The sequence below is a fragment of the Rhamphochromis longiceps genome, linkage group LG12 (genome assembly GCF_057381845.1).
Source record: "Rhamphochromis longiceps isolate RC_006_pf linkage group LG12, R_longiceps_female_GT1.1, whole genome shotgun sequence".
In the NCBI taxonomy this organism is placed as follows: domain Eukaryota; kingdom Metazoa; phylum Chordata; class Actinopteri; order Cichliformes; family Cichlidae; genus Rhamphochromis; species Rhamphochromis longiceps.
The window spans coordinates 6,280,548-6,305,180 of record NC_140568.1 but is presented as its reverse complement, the minus strand read 5'-3'; the positions used below and the strand labels follow the sequence as shown (position 1 = coordinate 6,305,180).

The 24,633-nt window shown below is 40.2% G+C and overlaps 2 protein-coding genes across 4 annotated transcripts; both read left to right on the top strand.

Moving 5' to 3' along the window:
- Window positions 1-1,701: 1,701 nt before the first annotated feature.
- LOC146656711 (steroidogenic acute regulatory protein, mitochondrial-like) lies at window positions 1,702-8,973 on the top strand. 2 transcript variants are annotated; one of them, XM_085424478.1, is made up of 8 exons: window positions 1,702-2,837; window positions 6,271-6,363; window positions 6,519-6,626; window positions 6,752-6,879; window positions 6,985-7,143; window positions 7,274-7,458; window positions 7,568-7,661; window positions 7,765-8,973. In XM_085424478.1, the coding sequence occupies exons 2-8, from the start codon at window positions 6,300-6,302 to the stop codon at window positions 7,882-7,884; spliced, it is 858 nt and encodes a 285-aa protein (XP_085280604.1). In that variant the 5' UTR covers window positions 1,702-2,837; window positions 6,271-6,299; the 3' UTR covers window positions 7,885-8,973. The 2 variants fall into 2 exon arrangements, with proteins under 2 accessions (XP_085280604.1, XP_085280603.1); XM_085424477.1 differs by having other exon boundaries at window positions 1,702-6,363.
- Window positions 8,974-13,239: 4,266 nt separating this feature from the next.
- On the top strand, window positions 13,240-20,652 carry LOC146656710 (ELMO domain-containing protein 3-like). Of its 2 annotated transcripts, none has more exons than XM_085424475.1 (13): window positions 13,240-13,348; window positions 14,469-15,185; window positions 15,954-16,025; window positions 16,140-16,214; window positions 16,300-16,366; window positions 16,692-16,760; window positions 16,864-16,952; window positions 17,161-17,284; window positions 17,409-17,531; window positions 17,649-17,779; window positions 17,912-17,988; window positions 18,096-18,223; window positions 18,741-20,652. In XM_085424475.1, exons 2-13 carry the CDS (start codon window positions 15,084-15,086, stop codon window positions 18,989-18,991), a joined length of 1,308 nt encoding a protein of 435 aa, XP_085280601.1. In that variant the 5' UTR covers window positions 13,240-13,348; window positions 14,469-15,083; the 3' UTR covers window positions 18,992-20,652. The 2 variants fall into 2 exon arrangements, with proteins under 2 accessions (XP_085280601.1, XP_085280602.1); XM_085424476.1 differs by lacking the exon at window positions 13,240-13,348 and adding an exon at window positions 13,440-13,594.
- Window positions 20,653-24,633: the final 3,981 nt, after the last annotated feature.

Sequence of the window (24,633 nt, the reverse complement as noted above, 5' to 3'; positions counted from 1 at the left end):
AAGCCAAACCCACTGTGTCCTTCAAGTCCCAATAAACTCTGTATTATAGTTTGAGTACTCTACAGTTTGTCTATTTATTTCCCTGCCTGCTCTGTGCTGGTTGCAAAGACTTTTTCTTTTTGTGATATATACTGCATTCGTACAACTTTACTATGCTGTAAGAATGTTGTCATTTAGGGCACCAGTGTCAAATATAAGGCCAGGGGTCAGAATCAGCCAGGCGAAGACTCCAAACCTGGTCAACTGGACACTTCTGGAAAGTAGTGCATAGATTTTTAACTTTTATAGCTTTAGTGCGTTATTGATTAAGACTGCCCAGTGCAGTAATTAACTAACAGGTAAACAATCAAATACTGGGAAAGTTCTTGTTTTTTCTTCCACTATTTGTGAGTCTACAGTAAATTAACAAAAACTGTTTATATTAAATATAATAAAGACTGTAATTTTATGCTTTCATCGTGTAGTTTCAATGGTCTGGCTCCCCTTAAGATAAAAGCAGCTGTATGAGCTTGACAACCCTAATTGAGGTTTGTTTTTAATGTTTCCTTTACAAACAGATGATCAGCAATATTGCATTCCCATAGTGTAATATTTTACAGGCAAATAAATGCAGAGAATCATTGTGCAGTAACTAAGTTCTCATAGGCCATGTAGATGTTTAAATGTGAGTACAAAATGAAGGGGCAAAATGTGTAAAAAATATATTTTGTAAACCATTATGAGGCCTCATCCATAGCCAGAGTTTGTGTTTTTAAGTGCGTACATTGTGTTAATATCACTCTATCATAGCTTCATTTCCTTGTGGATGCCTCCATTTTCCACTGTGGAGGCATTTTGGCTCAATCTTTAAAGCATTGCTTCAGTTCATTGAGGTTTGCAGGCAACTGTTTATGCACAGCTCTCTTGAGATCTCAGTAGGTAGAGTGGTCGCGGGTTTGAATCCACTGAACGGCTACCCTGAGGTACCCCTGAGCAAGGTGCCGTCCCTACACACTACGGTGTTCTTCCCTCTGAAAAAACAAGACAAAAGCATACTTGTTTAATCTTTCTCTAATTGTACTGTAGCCTAATAGAGGCGACCGTGGCTCAGGGGGTTGGGAATCGCATCTGTAACCGGTTCGATCCCAGGGCTCTCTGTCCTGGTCGTTGTGTCCCTGGGCAAGACACTTTACCCTACTTGCCTACTGGTCTTGGCCAGAGGGGCCGATGGCGCGATATGGCAGCCTCGCTTCTGTCAGTCTGCCCCAGGGCAGCTGTGGCTACAACTGTAGCTTGCCTCCACCAGTGTATGAATGTGAGAGTGAATGAATAGTGGCATTGTAAAGCGCTTTGGGTGCCTTGAAAAGCGCTATATAAATCCAATCCATTATTAATAAACCTTCATTTTTAACATGCTTACTCAGGACTGCAGAGTCTTAGATGTAGCCTTGTAACATACTTTGTGATACCCAGCTAATCAAGTTTATTGATTTGCAGCACCTGGCTGTTACTTTCCCTCTTAATTCCTATAGAAGCACTGAGTAAGTAAGGTTTATTTATAAGTAGGGTTGCCAACCGTCCCTTAAAAAACGGAATCGTCCTGTATTTAGAAACAAAAGTACACGTCCCGTGTTGAGCTAATAAGGGACGCACTTTGTCCCGTAATACAGTGAGAATCAAAAGTAGTCTATAAATGTTTATGGAATTAACACTTTGTTTGAAAACATAATTCCCAGCCCCTCTCCTGCTTTGTGACCAATGAGCTGACAGCACACTTATGACAATTCGAGTATGACAATTCAGATTACCGCTCATCTCATTGGTCGAGGAAAGGTCGCTTGCGGAGAAAATACCGGAAGACAACAGGTGACCACAACAAGAAGCATGGCCAACAGGGAAACAAACGCCGACACTGCGGTGCAAGTCTCGGATGACAGTACACCTAAAGCTGGGCAGACACTGTGCGATTTTTTCAGTCACGTTATTCAGCTCCTGCTCAAACTGCACGATTGACTCGCAGGGGTTAGAAGTTGGTAGGTCACGATGCAGGGTCTCACACTATACGGCCCGATGCTCTGATGCGACCTGAGTGCTCACACTGTGCCTCCATAAAATGAAGGTTATAACAGAAAATCTGTCGCTCTCTCTCTGTGTCTTTCACTCACACAGACACACCACCACCATCAACTTTGCTAAATTGCTAATGAAAAACATTGATCAGGCAGCTGTGATTGAGCAGCAATGTAAATCCAACTATTTTCAGGTTGTTGTGGTCGTGATAATTTTGTGATGCCACATCGAAAAGGCTCGGATGAGCTTTCCAAAGTTCTACAAGTTGTGCCTCCATCGCTTGTGTCCAGATCACACGCTGCACAGCTGTGCTGCTCCATCTTTTTCACGGCGTTTAGTGTTTGCGCTGAGCAGTGTGAGCGGCTGTGGTGACACCCCCACGAGCGATTGATGATCGGGAGCTGGTCGTGAGGTGTTAATCGCTTCTCGTTACCCCACGTATACTACACGATGCACGATGAGGGCCAAAATCGGTCCGATCACCAAATCGGTCGCACGACTCAAAAATCGTCTCAGTGTAAGCCCAGCATTAGAGCAGCAATGTTTGTTCCCTTCAGAGAAAGGAAGGAAAAAAAGGCTGCAAAAGTATAAGGAGGAATGGGAAAAGGAAAACACCTGGCTGGGAAAATGCATGATAACACATTTAAAGCGCACTGCACTGTGTGCCGGCGCACTTTTTCCATAGGCATGCTTCTAGTGGTGGGCACATGAAGAACACGAGGGGCGTGAAAGCTCGGGGAACCCTTAACCAATTTTTTGTCCACCAGGCCACGGCAGAAGCAGATATGGTATGTAAACACTGGTTTGTTTTTTTAAACCCTCTGGTTAAGGTTAATATGGGCATGTGCAGTGAATATCAGCGCTATGTGGCCAGAAGTGTGATAATATAATTTATTTTGTGTAATAAACAACTGCAAGGATAGATGATTACAACAAATAGATCACTAATACATAAAAGTAATACATAGATTAATAATGATGATGAGTTATGATGCGTAATCATGGGAACAAGTGGGTTTACAAACAGGAGCAGCTGATTAGCATTAGAAAAGCTGAAATAATACCTCAACTGAAGCCAATTGTACTAAATGCACTAAATGTGCGCTGTTACAAGAATATTTTTCGTTCTATTGCTTTCTATTAATTTATATAATTTTAAGTTAAGCAGGACAGAGTTCTTTTAAAGAAAGATTTACTTATATTCTCAAAAGTTAAGCATGACAGGCTTCTGTTTAAGAAAGAGACCTGTTTTACTGTGTTAATGTTGTCATTTTGAGCTAAAAATAAATGGCTAAATGATCATTTGTTTCCCATATGGTCATATCACAAAGAATATGCATCTGCTTAAATCAAATTCAAGTCAAATGGTTAAAAAATAATTTCACACACAAAAAAAAGAGCTACAAAATTCACCACACTGGGAAGGGTGAACTGGGTTGCCCGGCCCTGGCCACGAGGTGTCCCTTATTTATTTTTCAGGGAGTTGGCAACCCTATTTATACGACACTTTTGAAGAACAAAATTCAAGTTAAAATAGCATAAAGAGATTAAACTAAATAAAAGCAAGTAATAATGATAAACAATGTTCTATGAAAACTTTATTTTTTCCAAGACTATTAGGGGAATAACTGTACATCCAGTACATGTCACATATTTACGTTATTCACCACTTTGGTCCTGATTTTATTCAGTATTGTGAATTCACAAGAACAGAAATTTAATGCTGGAGGTTGAGTAATGAGCACAACATCTTTTCGCATAGCCTTTTATGTATCTCATATACCTTTATTTATGCAGAAGTATTCAATCCATATGATATGAAAGTTAAAGAAAAGGAAGAAAAAAATTGTCCTAGTGTCAAGTCAAACAAATGTTGAGGATATTAAGCCGAAATGTTAAAACTGCATTACATCTCATCAGTTAGTAATGACTCCCTGTTCCAGGATCAAAAGCTAGAGCACTGGGGCGATCGTGGCAGTTGGCAGTTCATCTTGTAATCGGAAGGTTGCCGGTTCGAGCCCTGGCTCAGACAGTCTTGGTCGTTGTGTCCTTGGGCAAGACACTTCACCTGTTGCCTACTGGTGGTGGTCAGAGGGCCCGGTGGCACCAGTGTCCAGCAGCCTCGCCTCTGTCAGTGCATCCCAGGGCAGCTGTGGCTACAATGTAGCTTGCCATCACCAGTGTGTGAATGACTGAATGTAGTGTAAAGCGCTATACAAATACAGGCCATTTACCATTTCACTTACAGAAATGTACCTTCTTTTAAGACATAGAGTCTGACCCCTTAACCTTTACCAGCCTAGAATCTGCACTGTGTCCACTGTGGCCCAGAAATGGTTAAGACACTAGGAGTGTGTGTTCCCATGGTAAATAAAAAAAAGTCACCCTGCAGAAGGCCAAATGGACTGATAGATGATTCCTGTCATCAAGCCAGAGGGACACAAGGTTGTAGGTTAGGGCTTTTTTGGTAATTTATTTATTTGATAGTGGTGATTTTTTAGGGGTTTTTTTCTGCATGCGTTCCTGTTCACTAATCAGATGACCTGCAACTCACTTGACTGTTCCCGTGACTCTGAGCACATGCTTGACGTGCAGGGCCCACTGAGGCAATATTTCTGTTAGATAGCCAGGGTTTTTCTTGGAAGAAGCAAGCAAGGTTCACGAAACACGTGAGCAGTTTGATAAAATATGTTTTTCACAGATGGTGGTGCAGCATCTGATGATTAACCAAGCCTTCAGGAAGAACTTTCAAGAAAAGTGTGATGTAATGGGCAGGCGGCAAAAGATTCATAGTGAAGTTTGGTTGCTTGCATTAAAATTTTATTGCTCTCTTATTATTGTTTAATCCTAAAGTATGTTATACAAAGTCAGTTTTCCTAGTATAAGGAACGCTTCTGTACATCTGTTTTGTATGAGCTGTTGTCAGAATATCGGCCGTGATAAATACTGTAAATGTAAAAAAGATGTTTAAGGATGTTCAGTTCTCAGCAGCAAATTGTTATTCATACTTCCTGTCAGTTTGCACTTGAACAAAACAAAACATTTTGACACTCTCCCTGTTTCTTCACAGTCAAAACACTCAGAATATGCATTTTTGTCAGAATCACCCACAGTTACGTACTTCCTTCGACCTCAGGGTTACTTTTTGCTCTGGATAACTACAGCTCAGTGCATAGATGTGGTTTTAATGCTTGCTTTTTACACATATTGTTGCAAAATCAACCATTTTTGTTCTTAAAAGTTTTTTTTTTTTTTTTTTTTATCTTTTGCCCTAACGTAAATAAAAATTCCCAAAGGGAAATCATTTAATATGTAATGTAGAGTGTGAAGAAACACAGGGCCGTGGCCTGTGCATCTTCCTTTTATTTGCTCACTGATAAGGAACAATGCTGCCCCACATGGTGACATAGCTAAATGTGGTCTAAACATTTTCTGTAGAAAAAAATATACAACAATAAATCCTAAAAACCTTAAAAAGATTCTCAGAAATAGCCACTGAGATAGTTTATGAAAATCCACCCTATTTATCCATAGCTGAAACCTTTGCAGTTAAGGTCTCTGAGACTTAAAAACACGAGCAAAACCCTTTACAGCAGATGTCTTACGAACATTGTCCATTTAAAGCCATCTTCAAACACATTTTGCTGTTGTTTTTGTTAAAGGGAGCCCAAAGTCTCCAAGCACAACATTAAAGTTAATGTCTGATCATTTCACTCATTTATATTTCCAAGTACCATTCAGGGTTCAGTCATACTGGGAGAAGAAACAAGCCTAACTGAATGGAAAATTTTTGCCCTCAAATTCCAGAGAGTGTTTAGCATGTAATGGGCCATGAAGGGATGCATGAGTCACTCAGGGTCTCTCGCACTGACCTCTCTTTTGGGTGTTTTCATTGCTGACGAAAGGCTGTTTTTTCCCAGTGTCACCCACTGATATACTAATGTCTGTGTCTGCTTAAGTGAGCGAGGAGGAGGCCTGGATGCTGGACACAATCCCACAGAGTGTTTGTGAGAGTGTGGGGCATTCTTGTTGCGTGCGCGATGCAACCTTGGTGGCATGGCCATTTGTACAGTGAAATGTGTGTGTGTTTATCTGCACAGTGATAGCAAGGCGGCCTTGTGGGCAGTGCTCCTATATATATGGACCCAGGAGCTGGGCCATTTAAAACATTCACAGCTCAGAGAGAGTTTGAATCTCTGCAATCTTCTTGCCTTCACACAGTTTTTTCTCATCGCTCTTCGAAACTGAAAATGCTGCCTGCTACTTTTAAACTGTGTGCTGGCATCTCCTATCGGCACATGAGGAATATGACAGGTGAGTGAACGAATCCACAAATTCATCCACAAATTCCAAGTTGCAGTCTACATGCCAGCCTGATGAGTAAAGAAAAAATGAAGACAGATGTTGTTCGATAATCCTTCTGGAAGTTCTGGTACAGTGACGGAGTATTTTCTGTCTGCGCTTTCCAGGTTTGAGGAAGAATGCCATGGTAGCCATTCATCATGAGCTGTACAGGCTGGCAGGTCCAGGCCCCAGTAACTGGATCAGCCAAGTCCACCGTCGAAACTCTCTTCTCAGTGAGTTGTTGTGATTGTTTCAGTCACTGTAATGCGAAAAAAAAGGTCATGCATGATCAGATTTTTTTAATCATAGAATAAGACATAAACAGGTATAATTCAGATAATTGAAATTTGGTTTTAAGGTTCTCAGATTAAAGAAGAGGGTTACAATGAGGAGGAGATGTCTTATTTGAAACAAGGTGAAGATGCACTGCAAAAGGCCATCAGAATCCTCAGCGAGCAGGACGGCTGGACCACTGAAACTGTTGCTGTGCGTGCATACATTATTGGCATCAAAGTCAAGTGTTTTTGTATTAGCTCCGCTATGAAACTTCACATTTTAACACTTCTCGTCCCCATTCCCTCTCTTCTGCAGGCGAATGGAGACAAGGTCCTGAGCAAAGTGCTACCTCATGTCGGGAAGGTGTTCAAGCTAGAAGTGATGCTGGAGCAACATCCTGATGATCTTTACAAAGAGCTAGTTGGAAATATGGAGCAAATGGGGGAGTGGAACCCAAATGTGAAAGAAGTCAAAGTAAGAAAGTTGAAAAATTAATGGTTATTGCTTCTTTTATTCTGTTATTTTAAAAGCGTACACTTACAACATGTTACACAAATATATCCAGAAATGTTAATTAATGATGCTTTACTTTGGAATTCTCCAGATTCTCCAAAAGATCGGCCAGGACACGATGATCACCCATGAGGTATCCGCAGAGACCCCCGGCAATGTGGTGGGACCCAGGGACTTTGTCAGTGTCCGATGTGCCAAGCGGCGAGGCTCCACCTGCTTCCTGGCAGGAATGTCCACTCAGCACCCAAAGATGCCTGAGCAGAGGGGTGTTGTCAGGTAAGCAATGGGGAGCCATCACTCCGGGGCATTACTTTATGGATGCACAGACTGTTTGCGTGCAGATTATTTTAAAGTGACACTGTCTGTTAATCATTACATTTCTCAGAGCGGAAAACGGGCCAACCTGCATAGTTATGAAGCCCTGCGCTGAAGACCCAAATAAGACCAAATTCACCTGGTTACTAAGTATAGATCTAAAGGTATGAATGATCAAGTTTGCATCTTCCCTTTCACTGGTATTAGATTTGTGTAAAAGCGTCATTTGATTCAAACTGACACTGGTTTTGTCTCTGTTATTGGCAGGGCTGGATCCCAAAGACAATCATAAACAAAGTGCTCGCTCAGACGCAGGTGGACTTTGCCAGCCACCTCAGGAAAAGGATGGCTAACAATGTTTCCGTGGAGATGTCTCCTACCTGGTGACACTGGATGTCTATTGAGCTTTGGCACCAGAGACGTGGCAGAAAAGTAGCCTCTGCTCATTTACAAAAGAAAAAACCCAAAACAAAACTCATATTTATCTGCTTAAACTGCTGCAGTCGGTAAATGTGTGTTTTTCTTTCCCTAAAAAATAGAAAATCTGCCATGATTGTCTCTAACACCAGTCTTACAGACTGTGTGCTTTCATTGTTTTTAACCAGGTTAGGAATCGCCTTTGGCTTTTAGTGTCTCAGGTCCCTTTTTGGGTGTTTTAAAACAACTAGGCTAAAATCCTTCAGAGAGATTCAGTCTCAAACAAGTGCCCTGTAAATATAATGCTACTGATTAAAGGCAGGCGACAGTCATATAATAAAATTGTGGGGTTTTTAGAGCACATAATAACACCTTTAAGAGTTCTGATCACAAAGTGAACACTAAACTGCAAAGTGAAGAGAAACTGAATGCCATTTAAAATGTATATCCAGCACCACACCACTATAAACTGCAATGTTGGGTTTGTGGATTACTGATCTTAAGAGTCTGGGTTGGACCTTTCACCTGTGGCTCTGGTGTTGTTCACTCCTTGTTGTTTTCTTTTCTAAATTTGATCAGGCCAAGCTTGGAGAATTTATCTGTTAAATTTGAAAAGTCACAGAGATTGGAATTCTCTTTTGGGAAAACACGATTTAGTCATTTCCCCTTGAACAGAATGTTTTAAGTCTGATTCAGGTACTCATCAGCAAGCATGTAAAAAATGAATATTAAAACAATTTAAAACTGTAAAAGGAAATAGAAAAATAATAATCATGTCACAATTTCACTGGCCTCAATGACTCACCGTCCTGGTAAGACCTTCTGCAAAAGTCAGTGTATGCTTTCTGACATATTCATACATCATCATCATCATCCCACTTTGGCAGAAAACAGTCATTTATTGCCCCTACCTCTTCTGCGAAATTGCACTGTTATTTCATTGTTTTATCTATTGATATTTTGCAGATGTATTTGGCTATGAGCTATTGTAACATAAAGCGGTGTTGAATAAATGACAGTAGAATCATTAGGGTGTGTGTTTTTGTGCTTTTTATTATGCTGTTGATGAATGATTTCTCTGCTCTTTCCTGTTGGGAAAAAACAGATAACATTAAACACTTTAAGTGCCATTTGCTTGACTTTTTTATTTGATCACAGAGATTTTTAAAAAATGACAGAAATTCAAATCCCAGTAACGGAAAAAACACACACAAGTAAAACACCAAGCTCAACATGAAACCAAAACTCCTCTTTTAAATAGCACAGCAATAATGATAAGAATTATTCCTCTTTGACGGGGAGGCGATGGATGGATTTAGAGGCTCTTTTTAAACCCGTGATGAATGTAGCTCATGAAAAATGTCTTCCTATCCCTTGATGAGTTTTCAGGCTGAGCGTTTGCCAGAATGAGCAGGTGTTTGGCCACTCCGAAATGTAAGGAGTCCAGCAGCTAGCAGTCCTATGCGAGCCAGCAGCACATTCCCCAAGATCAAGTAACAGTGGATTTCAGCCCAAACAGGAAATCTCTCCTCCATTACTGCCAGTTGTGTAACATTTTGCCTATTCTGTGTAGTTTTAGTTGATCCAAAATGTTTTGTAACTGCTCATTTTCTTGGCAGGGCAGATAGCAGGGACCTGGATTAGTTTAATTGCAGAGTATAGGTCTGACTTCCCATTTCTAATAAAAAATATATTAACCTGTGCTACTCGGGATGATGCGGTTATGTCATGCCACTAAAGCCTTAGTTTAGAGTGTGAGGTCAAATGGGAGCCATTTTCAAATTCCCCCATAGGGCTTTTTGAGAAATCCGGGGGTCCAGTTTGGTTGCATATAACTGCATGCACTTAAATTTTTAAAGCATAGCATCCCCAAGTGCAGCTTGTTTACCGCATACCAAATGTTCCAGGGGTAAGTAGATGTAATGTGAGTTGTAGCCATTTAGAGATAGTCTTTCACTAAAAAGAAAAAATTCTTGGATTCTTGGATAGGAAAGAGGAAATTATCCAGTGCAGATAAGCTGTGTAACCAGGAAGACTAAAAAAAGAAAAAAATATCTCCTTGGCACTGACAGCCTTGATTTTTTTTTTCAAACCCATTTCCATCTGTGTGCCCTCGTGTGGTCTAAATTGAAGTCTGAATTTTAGGCGCATTCTTTCATCTTATAGAAAGGGAGAAAGTGCCAAGTCAAAAGTAAATTAGAATTTTCAGAACCTTATTTTATTATTTCTGTTTTCGTTTTTCCTTTTTATTTCTTTTCGGAATAGATTTTTATTTTTTATTTTTTACTACATATTGAGCAAGAAAAAGGAGCGAGAATCAAAGGTAACGGAAGGCGTCTCGATGTCCCACAGATCCTGTATACCTGAGCTCGAGAATGCGATGACGTAATGAAGATAGAGTCGGACAGGAAACCACAATTCCCAAGATGCACTCGAAATTACCGGTGTTGTGCCCAAAAGTGATTGTCTGCCAGATAGTGATTGCCGTCCGCGGGAGCGCGCGCAGCTGCTTAAAGCTGCAGCGCCCGGATTACTTGCGTTGCCAGCTACTTCCGTGCAACTGATATAACGTGGGGGAAAAAACCCCAACACATTTATGCCTTTGTTATTAGGCAAAGGTATGCATTTATGGAGCTTTAACGTTTCTTGTAACCGAATTATGACGCTTATCAGAAGGTTGCTTTCAGTGTGTAGCGCAGTCACGAATGACTACACGCATCACGATGGAATAATTAATGCCTACAGGTTTAGTATGTCTACTCTCGTTGTTCATATTTGTTATAAGACTGTCGAATAGTAGTTAAAACAATAAAGACCTATTGTGCCAGTATCACCATGACTCTTTCTTGTTTGTTCAGAATAACGACTGAGAACATGGCATTTTAGCGCTACCAAAAAGTGATTGTGGCTTATAACTTGTCACTGAAACAATATTTCGGCTTCAAACTTGTTGGATATATTCCAGAAGGGTTACATGTGATATATTATATCCCAAAAACTCTCCAAGAACTGCTGAATAACTTGTACAGGAACAATAAAACTGATAATATGCAATTTCCAACCTGCCAAAAAGCGATTGTGGTCTATAACTTGTCACTGAAACAATGTTTCTGCTTCAAACTTGGTGGATGTCTTTCAGAAGGGTCCTATGTGACATGTTATATCTCAAACACTCTCCAAGAACTGCTGAAAAACTTTTAAAATAACATTAATACCGATAATATGTCATTTTCAACCTGCCAAAAAGTGATTGTGGACTATAACTTGTCACTGACATACTATTTCTTCTTCAAACTTGGTGGATGTTATCCAAAAGGGTTACATGTGACACATTATATCTCAAACAGTCTCTAAGGACTGTTGAATAACTATTAAAGGACCATTAATACGCCATTTTCAAGTTGCCAAAAAGTGATTGTGGACTATATCTTGTCACTGAAATACTATTTCTGCTTCAAACTTGGTGGATGTCATTCAGAAGGGTCATATGTCAAATATTACATCTCAAACAGTCCCTCAGAACTGCTAAATTACCATTAAGGAACAATAAAACTGACAATATGCAATTTTCAACCTGCCAAAAAGTGATTGTGGCCTATATCTTGTCACTGAAACAATATTTCTGCTTCAAACTTGTTGGGTATCATCCAAAAGGATCATATGTGGCACATCATATCCCAAACAGTCTCTAAGAAATGCTGAATAACTTTTAAAGGAACATTAACATTGATAATATGCCATTTTAAGCCTGCCAAAAAGTGATTACCACCTATATCTTGTCACTGAAAAAATGTTTCTGCTTCAAAATTGTTGGATATCATCCAGAAGGGTTACATGTGACATATTATATCCCAAACACTCTCCAAGAACTGCTGAAAAACTTTTAAAAGAACATTAATACCGATAATATGTCATTTTCAACCTGTGCATAAAACGTCAAATTTCAAAAATGTTGTAATTCAAAAATAATACAAAAAAAGGATAATGGCCAAATGGAAACAGGTGGGAGGAGATCTGCTTAAACACATTAGGAATACCAAGTAATAGGAAAGACAAAACAAACGGTAATAAAAATGTCATTCCAATACAGCACTTATTAATTGAAACGAAAACCAAAAACACACACAGCAACACGAACATAAATTAATGAATTAATAAACAAATAAACAACCAATAAATATTATAGGAGACATTTATTGGTTGTTTATTTGTTTATTAATTCATTAATTTATGTTCGTGTTGCTGTGTGTGTTTCTGTGTTGTTCACAACATTAGAGTTCAGCTTTGATTGCAATTTGTTTGTAGGATTATTCAATTATTTTGTGGTTCCTAACATGTTAGCATAGTTACTGTATGCAAAGAATTAATATATATGTTGTTCCATGGTTTACTGGTGTTGAGCTTCCGCTATACCCCCTGTTTCTGGTCTATTTGTTAGTTTATTTTAACTGGTGGTTTCTTCTTTACTTGGATGTAATTGTTATTTGTTTTTGGTTTTCGTTTCAATTAATAACCCTTTTGGATGACATCCACCAAGTTTGAAGCAGAAACATTGTTTCAGTGACAAAATATAGGCCACAATCGCTTTTTGGCAGGCTGAAAATGGCATATTATCAATGTTAATGTTCCTTTACAGGTTATCCAGCAGTTCTAAGAGACTGTTTGAGATGTAATATTTGACATATGAGCCTTCTGAATGACATACGCCAAGTTTGAAGCAGAAATATTGTTTCAGTGACAAGTTATAGACCACAATCACTTTTTGGCAGGTTGGAAATTGCATATTATCAGTTTTATTGTTCCTGTACAAGTTATTCAGCAGTTCTTGGAGAGTTTTTGGGATATAATATATCACATGTAACCCTTCTGGAATATATCCAACAAGTTTGAAGCCGAAATATTGTTTCAGTGACAAGTTATAGGCCACAATCACTTTTTGGTAGCGCTAAAATGCCATGTTCTCAGTCGTTATTCTGAACAAACAAGAAAGAGTCATGGTGATACTGGCACAATAGGTCTTTATTGTTTTAACTACTATTCGACAGTCTTATAACAAATATGAACAACGAGAGTAGACATACTAAACCTGTAGGCATTAATTATTCCATCGTGATGCGTGTAGTCTTTCGTGACTGCACTACACACTGAAAGCAACCTTCTGATAAGCGTCATAATTCGGTTACAAGAAACGTTAAAGCTCCATAAATGCATACCTTTGCCTAATAACAAAGGCATAAATGTGTTTGGGTTTTTTTCCCCCACGTTATATCAGTTGCACGGAAGTAGCTGGCAACGCAAGTAATCCGGGCGCTGCAGCTTTAAGCAGCTGCGCGCGCTCCCGCGGACGGCAATCACTTTCTGGCAGACAATCACTTTTCGACACAACAGGGGGAAGGGAAGCTGAGATTGGAGGGAGAAACAATCATAAACTGAGGTACTTTTAAAATGCTTCATATCACGTAATATTTTCAGACAGGCCGCGGGACGCAATGTTTCTGCTGCATTTGCCGGAACTTTGAGACAAAAGCAGATTTATTCTCGTGTTGCTGTTGGATTTGGGGACAGACCCCCCCTCCATCCCTGTTACAGTTCAGCAGAGCTACTGCTAGCCCGTTAGTTAGCCTGGCAGCTGGCTTTTCGTGTGTCAAAACCTAACTAGGACTGGAGTCCTTAAATGCAGGTGATTGTTTTATATACGAATTAAAATGTTGTGGTGTTTGCCGTAAATTTCGGCGGACTTGCATGCAGTATATGCGCCGTGGCATTCTCCGTTTGAGGTGAAGCTGTAGCTGCGTCTTTGTGCCTGCGGGGTTGCTAGCTGACATAATGCTAGCTTTTCGGTTGCTACAGATAATGGTAGCTGTCAGAGCGGCGGAGCGTTACTGTAGGCAGCTGTCACCTCACTAAGCTGAACTTATTCGCTAGTTTTTTGTTGTTGTTTTTTTTTTGTCGCGGCTGTGTGTTTGATTTCTGTAGTGCTATCCTTTTATTTTAAAATTGCTGTGATTTTTTTTTTTTTTTTTTTTTTTTTTTTTTTTTAAACGGATGGGAAAGTGTGCAGAGCTTTTGCTTTAGTAAAAGTAGCAATATTACGCTGTAAAAAAGTAAACAAAAAGAAAGAAGGAAAAAAGAAAAGAGTAGTTAAAGTCATGCATTGAAAATGTTCTTGAGATATAAGTATGAAAACCAGTGCTTGGGAGGAGGTATTTATTTTACACCAATATACTCTGACCCTCCCACACAGAGACAACATTGGAAGAAACAGGGTCTTCAGTTCAGGTATTAGATTTTTTTTTTTCACAGCAAAATAATTTGGCCCATCCTAACAGGTAAACGCATAAGTGAACTATTTTTGTTCCAGGTGTTGTGATGTATTGTGACTTAAAGGATACGTGATGAACCTTTGCTTGTTTTATTGTTTTTGATATGATGAGCCAAACGTGCTGGGAAGAACCCATAATTCTGTGTCTTTGTCGCCTGTTGGTTGGTTTTTCTGTTACTTTTGTGTAGCCATTTATTAACTTTGCGTTTTTAAACCACTGCCTTTCACACAGTGTCTCCTGCCATACAACAACTCTTCATGACCCCACATCTCGTTGCACAGCTGGAGTACGGATGTTCGATGCCATTTCACGTGAGGCCAGAGACGTAGGGCTGCTTCGGTGCTTGTGAATACTGCCTGGGATACTTTGGATTTATCTTAAGTGCCAAAGTGATGAAGTGTCTCGGACAGGGAGAGCCCAGCCCTGAACAGGAATGTCATTATTCAGGTTTCGGGCACCTCTGGAGGGGCTAAAGAGAGCAGGGCTGGTCAGTGGTGGAGAGAAAAGAGGCAGGTTTCCAGGCAACTTGTGTATTGATGGGTAGCCATTTCCTCCAGTCAGCTCTCGTGGACTGATATCTGTAGATTCCTGTCAGCATCCATACTCGTGGTTAGACTGGCATCGAAAACCACACAACTATTGCTCTTGCGTGAATATGATGTTCAAACAACACTTTTTTTTCCTGCCGGCGACACCTTTCTAAAATCGACCAGGTGACTGTGGATGTCGTGTTGTCTACATATATGAGGGGAAAATGATAAACGCATAGATACTTGCAGTAGCTATAAGTGTGTGCAGCTGAAGCCATGGTGGCCCTTGCATCAACTCATCAGCCAATCTCAGTTTATGACTTCAGAAGTCTTTAGAGGCCAGGATCAGAAACAAGTTCAGCAGACAACGCGCTCACATGCAATGGAAGAAGACATTGATGTCGCCTCCCGCATTGAGGTAACCTTATTTGACCTTTGTTTTAATCTCATTCCAGTGTTTAGATTTACAGGAACTTAAAACCATTAAAACCGAAAGCAGCACCTGCCGTGTTGGTCAACAAAACAGAAGTACTGCCGTCTGACCATTGTTGCTACGGAGATTTTTATTGTTCTCAGAGGAATCATTTTTCCCTTCCTGCCCTGCACTTTTGTTTAATGTCACATGATGTGCTTTAAGTCCTTATGTCTTATGTGTTTAACCTAAGGTCTAAGGTCAAGGTCCTTTCTGTTATCAGTGGCAGCTGACAGCGCATTTCCTTTATCCCCAGCTTGGTTTCCTAGCCAAAACATTACCTCTAACTCCCTGGCCTCTTTGCTGTCCTTGTGTACAGTTTCATTTGTAAACAGTTGGATCAGTAAGTGTGTTTGCAATTTCGGTGCAACATAAGTCAGGTTATTGCCATTTTCCCCAGTGGATGTGCACCCTTAAATTATTTTCATAGTTTTTAAGCATAAGTGTGCCTCACACAAGAAGCATCCCAGTAAAAGTGGCATGTTTCCAAGCAGGCCACTTTCAAAAGGATACCTGTTATTTAATTTGGCCTATTATACTAAATATTTCACTGTTTAAATTTTTTTTTAATCATATGTGTATTAGTTTTCAGGAATTGCATATGGCCTCCAGTAATAATGTGTTGCTCTGTCATGGAGGGGGTGAATGCTGCACTGTTTTTACATTGTGTTTTTCTGATGCACCTGTTCTGTGCTGCTGCTGCTCTGCTGTTAGGGTCTAAATGGTTTGTCTCATGAATGTAAACCATTAGAGGAGATAACCAATGGACACTCCAATCATAAGCCTGTGAGTACACTTAAAAATCACTTCTCATTGATTCATTCTCATTAGATTTTGCTTGTGTTGTGTCCTTTTAAAAAAATCTACATATTGTCTTCTTTCTTTTTTTTTGCTTTATAGATCATGAATGGACTGGTTATTGGTCATAATGTCAAAGACCACACCAATGGCAGCGCACCACTCAGATCTCTGCCGGTAATTAAAGCCTATTGTTACTGTCTGACTTCAAACAGCACGCCACTTCCTTGAATTTAATGTCTCCAAATATTTTATTTTCCAGATTTCAGCATTAAAACAGAATGGTCTTCTGCAAACCCTGGCAGCTGGAGACCAGCCCAAGCCTGAAGGTAACATGAACAACCTTGATTTTTGTCTCTCATCCTCTTCTCGTGTGTGTGTGTGTGTGTGCACGCGCGTCCTAGATACAGAGCAATTATTGCAGGTAACACCTGACCCAGGAGTTATGGTTGCCTGGGTTTAGGAAGCACAGGAGGCACCCTGGAGGGTGCAGGTCTGTTAGACAAGAAGGATTCATGACAGGGGATTGACTGGGTGGACGTCACCATAGCAAAATAGCTCACCCTGTTGGAGTGCTAAGTTAAAGCTGTGAACCAAATGAAGCTGTTTGTTGAATTGGCACGTTTTCTTTCTTCAACTTTGTTTTGTTTACAGATGATAAGGAAAATGTGGAGTTGGAAAAGGCCAGGCAGGAGTGGGAGGCTCTAGAGCACACCCAGCCAGGTCAGATAAATCTTGCCGTTTGTAGGAGAATGATAATGACTTTGCTGATTTTTGGTCTGTTAGTTGATGGTATAATAATATAACTGTAATATTGATCTCCCAGCTCTCACTGAGGACTTTAACCCAACCCCACTTATCCCCTTCAATGAAGCCCTGCAGTACTTTCAGACCACAGACCTTGGGGATTTGCTGGTAAGGAATGCTAAAAACAAAACTGCAAAGAAAGTAGAATGACAAACAGAGGAAATCTGAATTAGATCTTATTCATAAAAATCACTAGTCTTAAGTGTAGTAAATAGAAAAATATAAAGTATGAGAATGATGATGCATTTGAAAACAAATAAATACATTGTTTTAATGAGTACACTTTTTCAAATTTTTCCTCAATGTCCACCTGCAGAAGAACATCCAGCCAACCATTCGCAGGACTGGTCTGGCTGCGATCACACACTTCCTCTTTGGACCTCCGCGACTTCACAGGGAGCTCCTGGAGGAGAGAGATCTCGTCTTTGCCATTGCACAGTGTGAGTGTGTGTTAGAAGGGTCTGTTTGGTCTAAACATCACACAAGTAGTTAAAACTCCTTAAGTGTTTCCAAAAACAAAAATTGGGTCTTTTGCACATGTGTGTTTTACTTTTCTTTACACAGGCCCTGTTGACAACAGCCAAACGGTCCACATGCGTGTCCTCCAGACCATTTATAAGAAGCTGATTGGCAGCAAGTTGGACTGTCCACGGTATGGCGTACACTGGGAAAACATTGGCTTTCAGGGTAAGACACTCTCTATTTTGTTGTAAAAAGGTAGTTCTCAATTCATAATTAATAATATGACATCACTCCTGTGCTAACATCATGCTGCTTTGCCTTTATTTACTTTCTTTACTGCAGGTACAGACCCTGCCACTGACCTACGTGGCACTGGATTCCTGGGACTGATGCATACTCTATATTTTGTGATGGACCCAGAGACTCTACCCTTGGCTAGAGACATCTACAAATTATCACAACACCCGACACAGGTGTTACCTGGCAGTAAAATTTACTCTCACAAGGCAGCTTGTTCAAGCCAAAGTGGGAAAATGTGTTCATTTGATTTAATGATTGTCCCTTACTGCTTTAACAATAATTCATTGTGTTTTTGTCTGTTTTAGAACTTTCCATTTAGTGTGATGTCAATCAACATGACCCGCATCGCTCTGCAAGTACTAAGAGAGGAGGCCTTGTCCAAGTGAGACTCATATTTGTTTTGTTTTGTTTTTTTAATTATCCCATTTTCAGAAGTGTGTTTGATGGGTGTCACGACACCCTCTGTCCTTTGTGTTTTGTTCATACCAGGGAGTGTAATCGTCGTCAGCAAGTGGTCGGCGTGCTGAACGAATTCTACGTTGCCACGTATCTGCACCTTTATCAACTGTGGAAGACCCAGCAGAAGACCATCGCTGACTCTGGCTTTGTTCTGAAAGGTTGTGCTTATAATCACGCTAATGCTACCTCTTACTTGTGATGCTGCAGTCAGAAGCCAATTGGCACAAAGACTGGAAACCTCAGAAAATTAATCTGCTTTAAAGGGCAAAGTAAAAAAAAAATAAAAAATACAGGTCCAAGGTCAGCCTGTTACAAAGCCTTTTGTCAGATGGCAACCTGTGATTTTTACATTTCTGTTTTCATATCCTTAACACAGATGAGATTATTGAACTTTTTCAATAATTGGTTATTGGTTAGTGAACTGTTTCACACACCGTTGATAGTTTTCCTCTTACCTAAGCTGCAGCTTTTGGCTTCATATTTAGAGACAAATATGTGATTGGTATCATTGTTTGAAAGCAACACTCAGCATCTAAGCAAATATGGGATTTCCCAAATGTCAAGAGTCTTCCTTTAGTCTAAGTTAGGGGTCTATCCATTGAATTCCACACTGGAAAAAACACATATTACCATTCCTCCGCAAATCTCACATTTTCTGTATTTCGTAACCTTCAGAGGTGGAGCTGTTTGCCAAAAAGAACCCCAAGCAGATGCTGCGCCGGCTAGAGGTCTTCCTGAAAGAGAGGCGGGCAGGTGGAATCCCCCGTGGGACGTCACCAGACCCTGTGGCTCAACAGCCTTCTCCCAGCCTGGGGGAGCGAGGGGCCAAAGCTGGCACTGCACAGGCACGCAAGGGAAAGGAGATGCACTTCACAGGAGTGTGTGATCTACCGCCAGACATGGAGGGAGAGGCCAGACTGATCTAAGCTAGACTCTATGCGAGTGTTTCTGTGTGTGTGAGTCTATCTATTACTTTATGTGCGAGTGGCTTACTCGGAGCTAGAAGAAGAGCCCCACAAGACCATGATCTAGAACCTGCTATCTGAACCTTATCAAACACTTCCACTCCTTCCGTTGTTGCTGGGGTGCTGCACTTTGATCAGATTATGCTAGGGGATCTTTCAGAGTTATGTTTGAGTTTTGTTATTAACTTATTTATTAAGCATGGGTGCATAGAACAGATATAAAGAGGTCAGAAACTCAAGATGTCACAAAAACAAAATAAAGTGAATATTTGCACTTTTCTGTGGATTTTGTAGCCAAATCAATAGCTGCCAAATTATTGTGGTTGAAGTCTACCTGTCTAAAAGTACAAAATATACACAATTTTGCTCCAAGGATCTCTTATCCAGGTTATCTAAATGTTATAGAGAAGCATGGCAGAGAGTGTCTTTTTTTTTTCCCCAAAGGCTTGGCATTCTTCTTTGCACCAAAATACTGCTCCGTCACATGCAATGTAACTGAAGAGCAGCGATGACTGGTATGTTGTTAAAGGCTCTGTTGAAATTATGGTAATACAAGATAAAATGAACTAGTCTGAATCCCTGCTTTAGAGAATACAATAGCAGGTTTTCCATTAGTTTGAGTGGGAAGAGGAAGATGGAAAATGTTAATAGATACTGGTTTCACAGCTACACTGTAGGCTTTGAATGCAGCTTACTTTAAAGGTCTGATCACCTTGCATTTGCTGTTGGTGTGAATGGCATATGTCATTTGGACATCAGTCGAAATGTGAGGTTGTAGTCAGTTTTAAGTAGGTGTCTGTTGCCAGAGGTCTAATAGACTAGGTCCAGAGCTCCCACTTAATATGGGGGAATATATTTTAAATAATATATAAAAACATATAAAGTGTATGTGTGTGTTTATCTATTTATATAGATAAACTATATATTAGTCCTTTATTAAGGGACAGCTGTCCCTTTAATCATAACGTTACAGTTGTGTGTCAAAACACTTCAGAATTCTGTTACCAGACTAATGGCTTGGTGATGGTGAGAACGGTTTGAACACTATGAAATTCCACCAGAACAAAATTCTTAAGTCTCTGCTTTTCCTGGTTAAAGCAAAGGAGACACTTTGGCTTCAGCTTGGTCCCAGCTGTAGCCGAAGCTCTGGTTTGAGCTTTCTTACATTCCGTTAAAAAGCATGCGATTGTAAATTTTTTTTTATTTTTTGACCAGTTTGAAAATTTATTCCAGTGTGTATGAGTGTGTGTCTGTGTGTGGATGCATGTGTGGTTAAAAACAAATGAGCTGATATTGATGAAGGGCGCCTCTCCCAGGAGATGTATGCTACAGTATGCAATCCCAGCTCTTACTCTAAGATTATCAAAACGCTAGTGCCGTGTGATGATAGAAATCGTTCCTAACTTCAGGGTTTGTGCACTTGTGCAAGCGAATGTGTGTGAGTATGTTTGTATGTGTGTTTCATATGACAGGAACTGACTACAGATGGGGTGCTTTCCTCTGCACACAATAAGCCAGCTTTACTAAGTACTTGATCCATCAAGCTGCATAGATGGTACTTCTGTCATTTTAAAAATGGTTCATAACATTTGTGAAGACAATATTTCTCCTAAAACAAACGACACACAGACACACACAACCTTTGGTTTGCGTTTTTAAATAATCAAATGTTGGTTCCAGGCACAGCTGGTTGCAAGCAGCTCTGTGGGCTGAAATGGGTAGAGCTCCTCAGCAAAGCTGGTTCCTGCTTTGTGCTAATGTGAATCAGTCCTCCATCTTTGTAGTCTCAATCTGTAGCATGTTCAGGTAGCACTAGTACTGTAGCATCCTATAGCCTCCTCCTCTTCGTAAAAGCTTGTTGATGTCGCGTCTCAGTTACAGTCTGTAGTGTTAATGAGTGCGCAAACTGTTATTACTATAGCACATACATTTCTTTCTTTTTTTTCCCTTTTTTTTGCGAAGCCTCCTCGAGTAGATGCACATTTAGGTGGCACAGCGTGTGTTTTGTAGAGATGTGGGCTAGGCTCGATATGTTTCTGAGCTCAAACTTGTCTTCTAAGAAGGTGATAGTAAACCCGGTGCCTACATCCAAGCAGAGCTATGCGGGGCAGAGTGCAGGTTTGTCCTCTTACTTTTGTCTTTCATTCGAGCCATCGTGCCACGGTAGACTTTATTCATTTGTGTGACACAGTACGCAGAGTTAATGTTACCCCTAAAACATGCCAAATTAATTAATATATACTGTTAAATGCACAGGCATGTGAGTTTTCGATGTCGGCATCTATTCAGACAATTGTCCATCGCCAACTTGCATTCTTCTCGTCCACCGTACAACTTCAAAAGTGAGCTGATGTAGTTTTGCCAATTGTTTGCAAGTGTTTTGATCGATCAGGAAAATTTGCACTGTTGTAGATATTTGATAGTATGTGTGACGTATGCAAGAGGAAGCAGGCCATCTTCAATAGCCATATTGTAACGTTCATTATCACCCACATCATGAAAACGGGCTTTGTGAAGTCAGACTCCCCTCCTCGCTTGAAAAAGTTTGCACCATAGTCTCATATTTAGTTTTATTCAATTACAAACTGAGGAGCAGTACAGTGTATGTAAATCAGGAAGTTTGTATATAGAGAATTAATGATTGTAACTGTATGATTGTCTGTAGGGCATTATATCGAAACACACTGCTTACCTCAAGACTTGAGACAAATCTCTCCTTTCTCTCTATTTTTACGTTTCCTTGTATCTAGGCCTTCTCTCATACTAATTGGATATGATATGTAATGTATATCCTCCACCAGAAGCACTACGTAATAGCAAACTAACACAAAAGCTGGTCAGTGTTACGTGTATTCTATTTAAAGACACATTTATCGACGCTATATAGGCCCACGCGCACTCCGATGCACATCTGCGGATAAAATTCCTTTTAAAGACATTCTATAATTGGCTGATGTTTACTTATAATGTTGAAATAAGATCGCTTTCTTGTGGCTTCAGTGATAGTATGGTATACTTTTGCTGTAATTCAGTGTTTTGTGTCAGGAAACACTCAGAAACAATCCTGTTTTTACAGCTCCAGTCACAAACAGTTCAATAAATGATTGTTAAGATACGCTTGATCATCAGTCATAATGCTGAGTGCACTTTGACTTTGGTGTATTATCACCTATGTGTATATAATAGCCAAACAAGGCCTGATTTTATCCTCCCATGTTAACAAAAGTTGTATTTTCAGCAGTAATAGATCATGTTCTTATGATTTGATCATCATTTGGAGCCGCTTCAGTTGACAAACCAGAACCAAGAGAAACATAAAACGGGTTCTTGCAGGATGTCAGATGCTCTGAGAGGTGGGGTCTGAAGTTCTGCTTCCTACAGCAGCAGCTTGGCAAATACAATCACTTCTCTCAATATCCTGCGCTTTATATGAAGGTGTTTTACTGTTGCTGTCGTCATGTCCCTCAGAGCATTTTATGACTGTACCTTGATTGTAGAAGCCCTATTTTATACTGAGAGTTATTTGAGAATACAGTATGTGCTGTTGTACATTAAATGTATTGTATGGAGAAAGCTAAATAAATGCTGTTTAAAAACTGTTTCTCTGGGAAATCATTGAGTCATCATAACTTCCTCTTAAATCTTATAAGTTAAATAAAAAGGTGGCCATCAAGTATGTGGAAAGCTTAACTTTCAGTAAAGATAACCTGCTAAAGTTCAAAGTGAGCATTAGAATGAGGAAGAAAGCTGGTTTAAGTGTCTTTGAGTGTGGTGTGTTTGTTGGTGGCAGACAGGCTGGTCTGAATATTTGTGAAACTGCTGGGATTTTCCCAACACAACTATCTGGAGTTTACAGAGAGTGGTCTGAACAAGAGAAAACATCCAGTAAGTGGCAGTGTTCTTAGGGAAAATGCTTTGTTGATACTAGAGGTTAGAGAAGAATGGCCAGAGTGTTTCAAGCTGAGAGGAAGGCAACAGTGACTGAAATAACCACTCCATACAACCAAAGTATGCAGAAGAGCAACTCTTAATGTGCAGCACATTGAAGCAGAGGGGCTTCATCAGCAGAAGACCATACCGGGGGCTGCTTCTGTCAACCAAGAACAGGAAATTGAAGCTACAAATTACACAGGCTCACCAAAAGCGGACAACAGAAGACTGATAACATGTTGGAAAAAGCATGGAGCCATCCTGCTTTATATCTAACATTTACAGTACTGGTGGTGGTGGAGGTGTAAGGGTGTAGGGGATATTTTCTTCCCACGTGTTGGGCTTTTTACTACCAACTGAGCATTGTTTAAATGTCATGGTCTACCCAGGTTTTCTTTTGCTGACCATGTCCATCAGCTGTTCGTATTTACTAAACAGTGATTTCACTGTACTCAAACGACTTCCACAGTCGCCATATTTAAGTCCGATAGAGCATTTTATGTATGTGGTGGGTTTTTGGTTTTTTTTTAAAAAGAAACTTTACAGATGGATTAAAAAGGTAATAAATGTATTTATTTTTTAGCAACTAATGAAGTGTTTATTTTTTTTTCCTGCAACTTTTTCCTCTTTTGCAGAGGTTTTTAACTCTGTTCTTATCTGTACTCTGCAGTGCGTCAGTACATTTTCTGCAGTTCAGCCACTAGAGTGCACACTTTTAACATGCTGCCATAGAGCTACATGACTCACATGGTGTTTCATTTATTGTGGTGCTGCAAAAATAATCTCACGCACAGAGCGAGTCTGCCAAGACTAATCTGTTCAGTTGCATAAGCTGAAGTTTGATCTGTTTTTCCAATTCCTTGTCAGTGTTTTTAGTTTTCAAAACAACATCGGTGAACTCCTATTAAAATTAAACCTGATCTTGATTCATTTTGCCTTTCCAGTGTTTAGTTTTTAGTGAGCCTCATAAGTCCCAGCGCTGCTTCAGTGGGGTGGAATCGGCAGTATTGGCAGGCCCCTCATCTTTCATAAGATAAGCAAATTACTGGCTTGTTTACATGCTGGTGTGTTGAAAATGTAAATCAAACGAAAGAGACTTTTGTACTGAGTTAACAAAGATGCCTCAATGGAATCTTGATACTGGATGCTCTACATCTGCGCCTAATCAGACTTGTGGCTCCAGTCCCACAGTCCCAGATGACTGGGATGTGGTGGATCTGCTGAATCACAGCAGACACACACAGGACGAAAAGAAAAATTCTAAGCCTTTTTTCCCCCCTTTTCTTATGACCTGAATCAAAATCACCCTTCCCTAACCTATTTTCCCTTCCATGCTTACATTAGCAATGTTTTATTGAAGGAGTGATTTCAGCTGAGAGCAACCTAACTGACATGATTCCACTCAGAAACCCTTTAAAGGATTAATAATGTGAAACAGAGAACTCAGCCACATATCCAGCATCCTACCGGTGTGTCAAGGCCTCTGGCATCCAAGTCAGAATGACGAGAACAGAGCAGGGTTGACTTTTATGAATCTGTTTCCATTTGTACCTAGTGAGCCTGCTGGATTACAGTCTTTCTCTCTCACTTTCACTCTCGCCTTCCCTCCCCCAACTCTGTTCCTCTCTCTCTCTCTCTCTCTCTCTCTCTCTCTCTCTGATGTCATTGTTTCC

What these genes read in the sequence shown, in the direction of transcription:
- LOC146656711 (XM_085424477.1), top strand. Translation starts at nt 6,189, where the DNA reads ATGGACCCAGGAGCTGGGCCATTTAAAACATTCACAGCTCAGAGAGAG. An exon ending in CCGTCGAAACTCTCTTCTCA is followed by an intron (nt 6,627 to 6,751) that starts GTGAGTTGTTGT and finishes TTTGGTTTTAAG; the next exon opens with GTTCTCAGATTAAAGAAGAG. An exon ending in CAAATGTGAAAGAAGTCAAA is followed by an intron (nt 7,144 to 7,273) that starts GTAAGAAAGTTG and finishes GGAATTCTCCAG; the next exon opens with ATTCTCCAAAAGATCGGCCA.
- LOC146656710 (XM_085424475.1), top strand. Translation starts at nt 15,084, where the DNA reads ATGACTTCAGAAGTCTTTAGAGGCCAGGATCAGAAACAAGTTCAGCAG. An exon ending in TCTAGAGCACACCCAGCCAG is followed by an intron (nt 16,761 to 16,863) that starts GTCAGATAAATC and finishes TTGATCTCCCAG; the next exon opens with CTCTCACTGAGGACTTTAAC. An exon ending in TATCACAACACCCGACACAG is followed by an intron (nt 17,780 to 17,911) that starts GTGTTACCTGGC and finishes TGTCTGTTTTAG; the next exon opens with AACTTTCCATTTAGTGTGAT.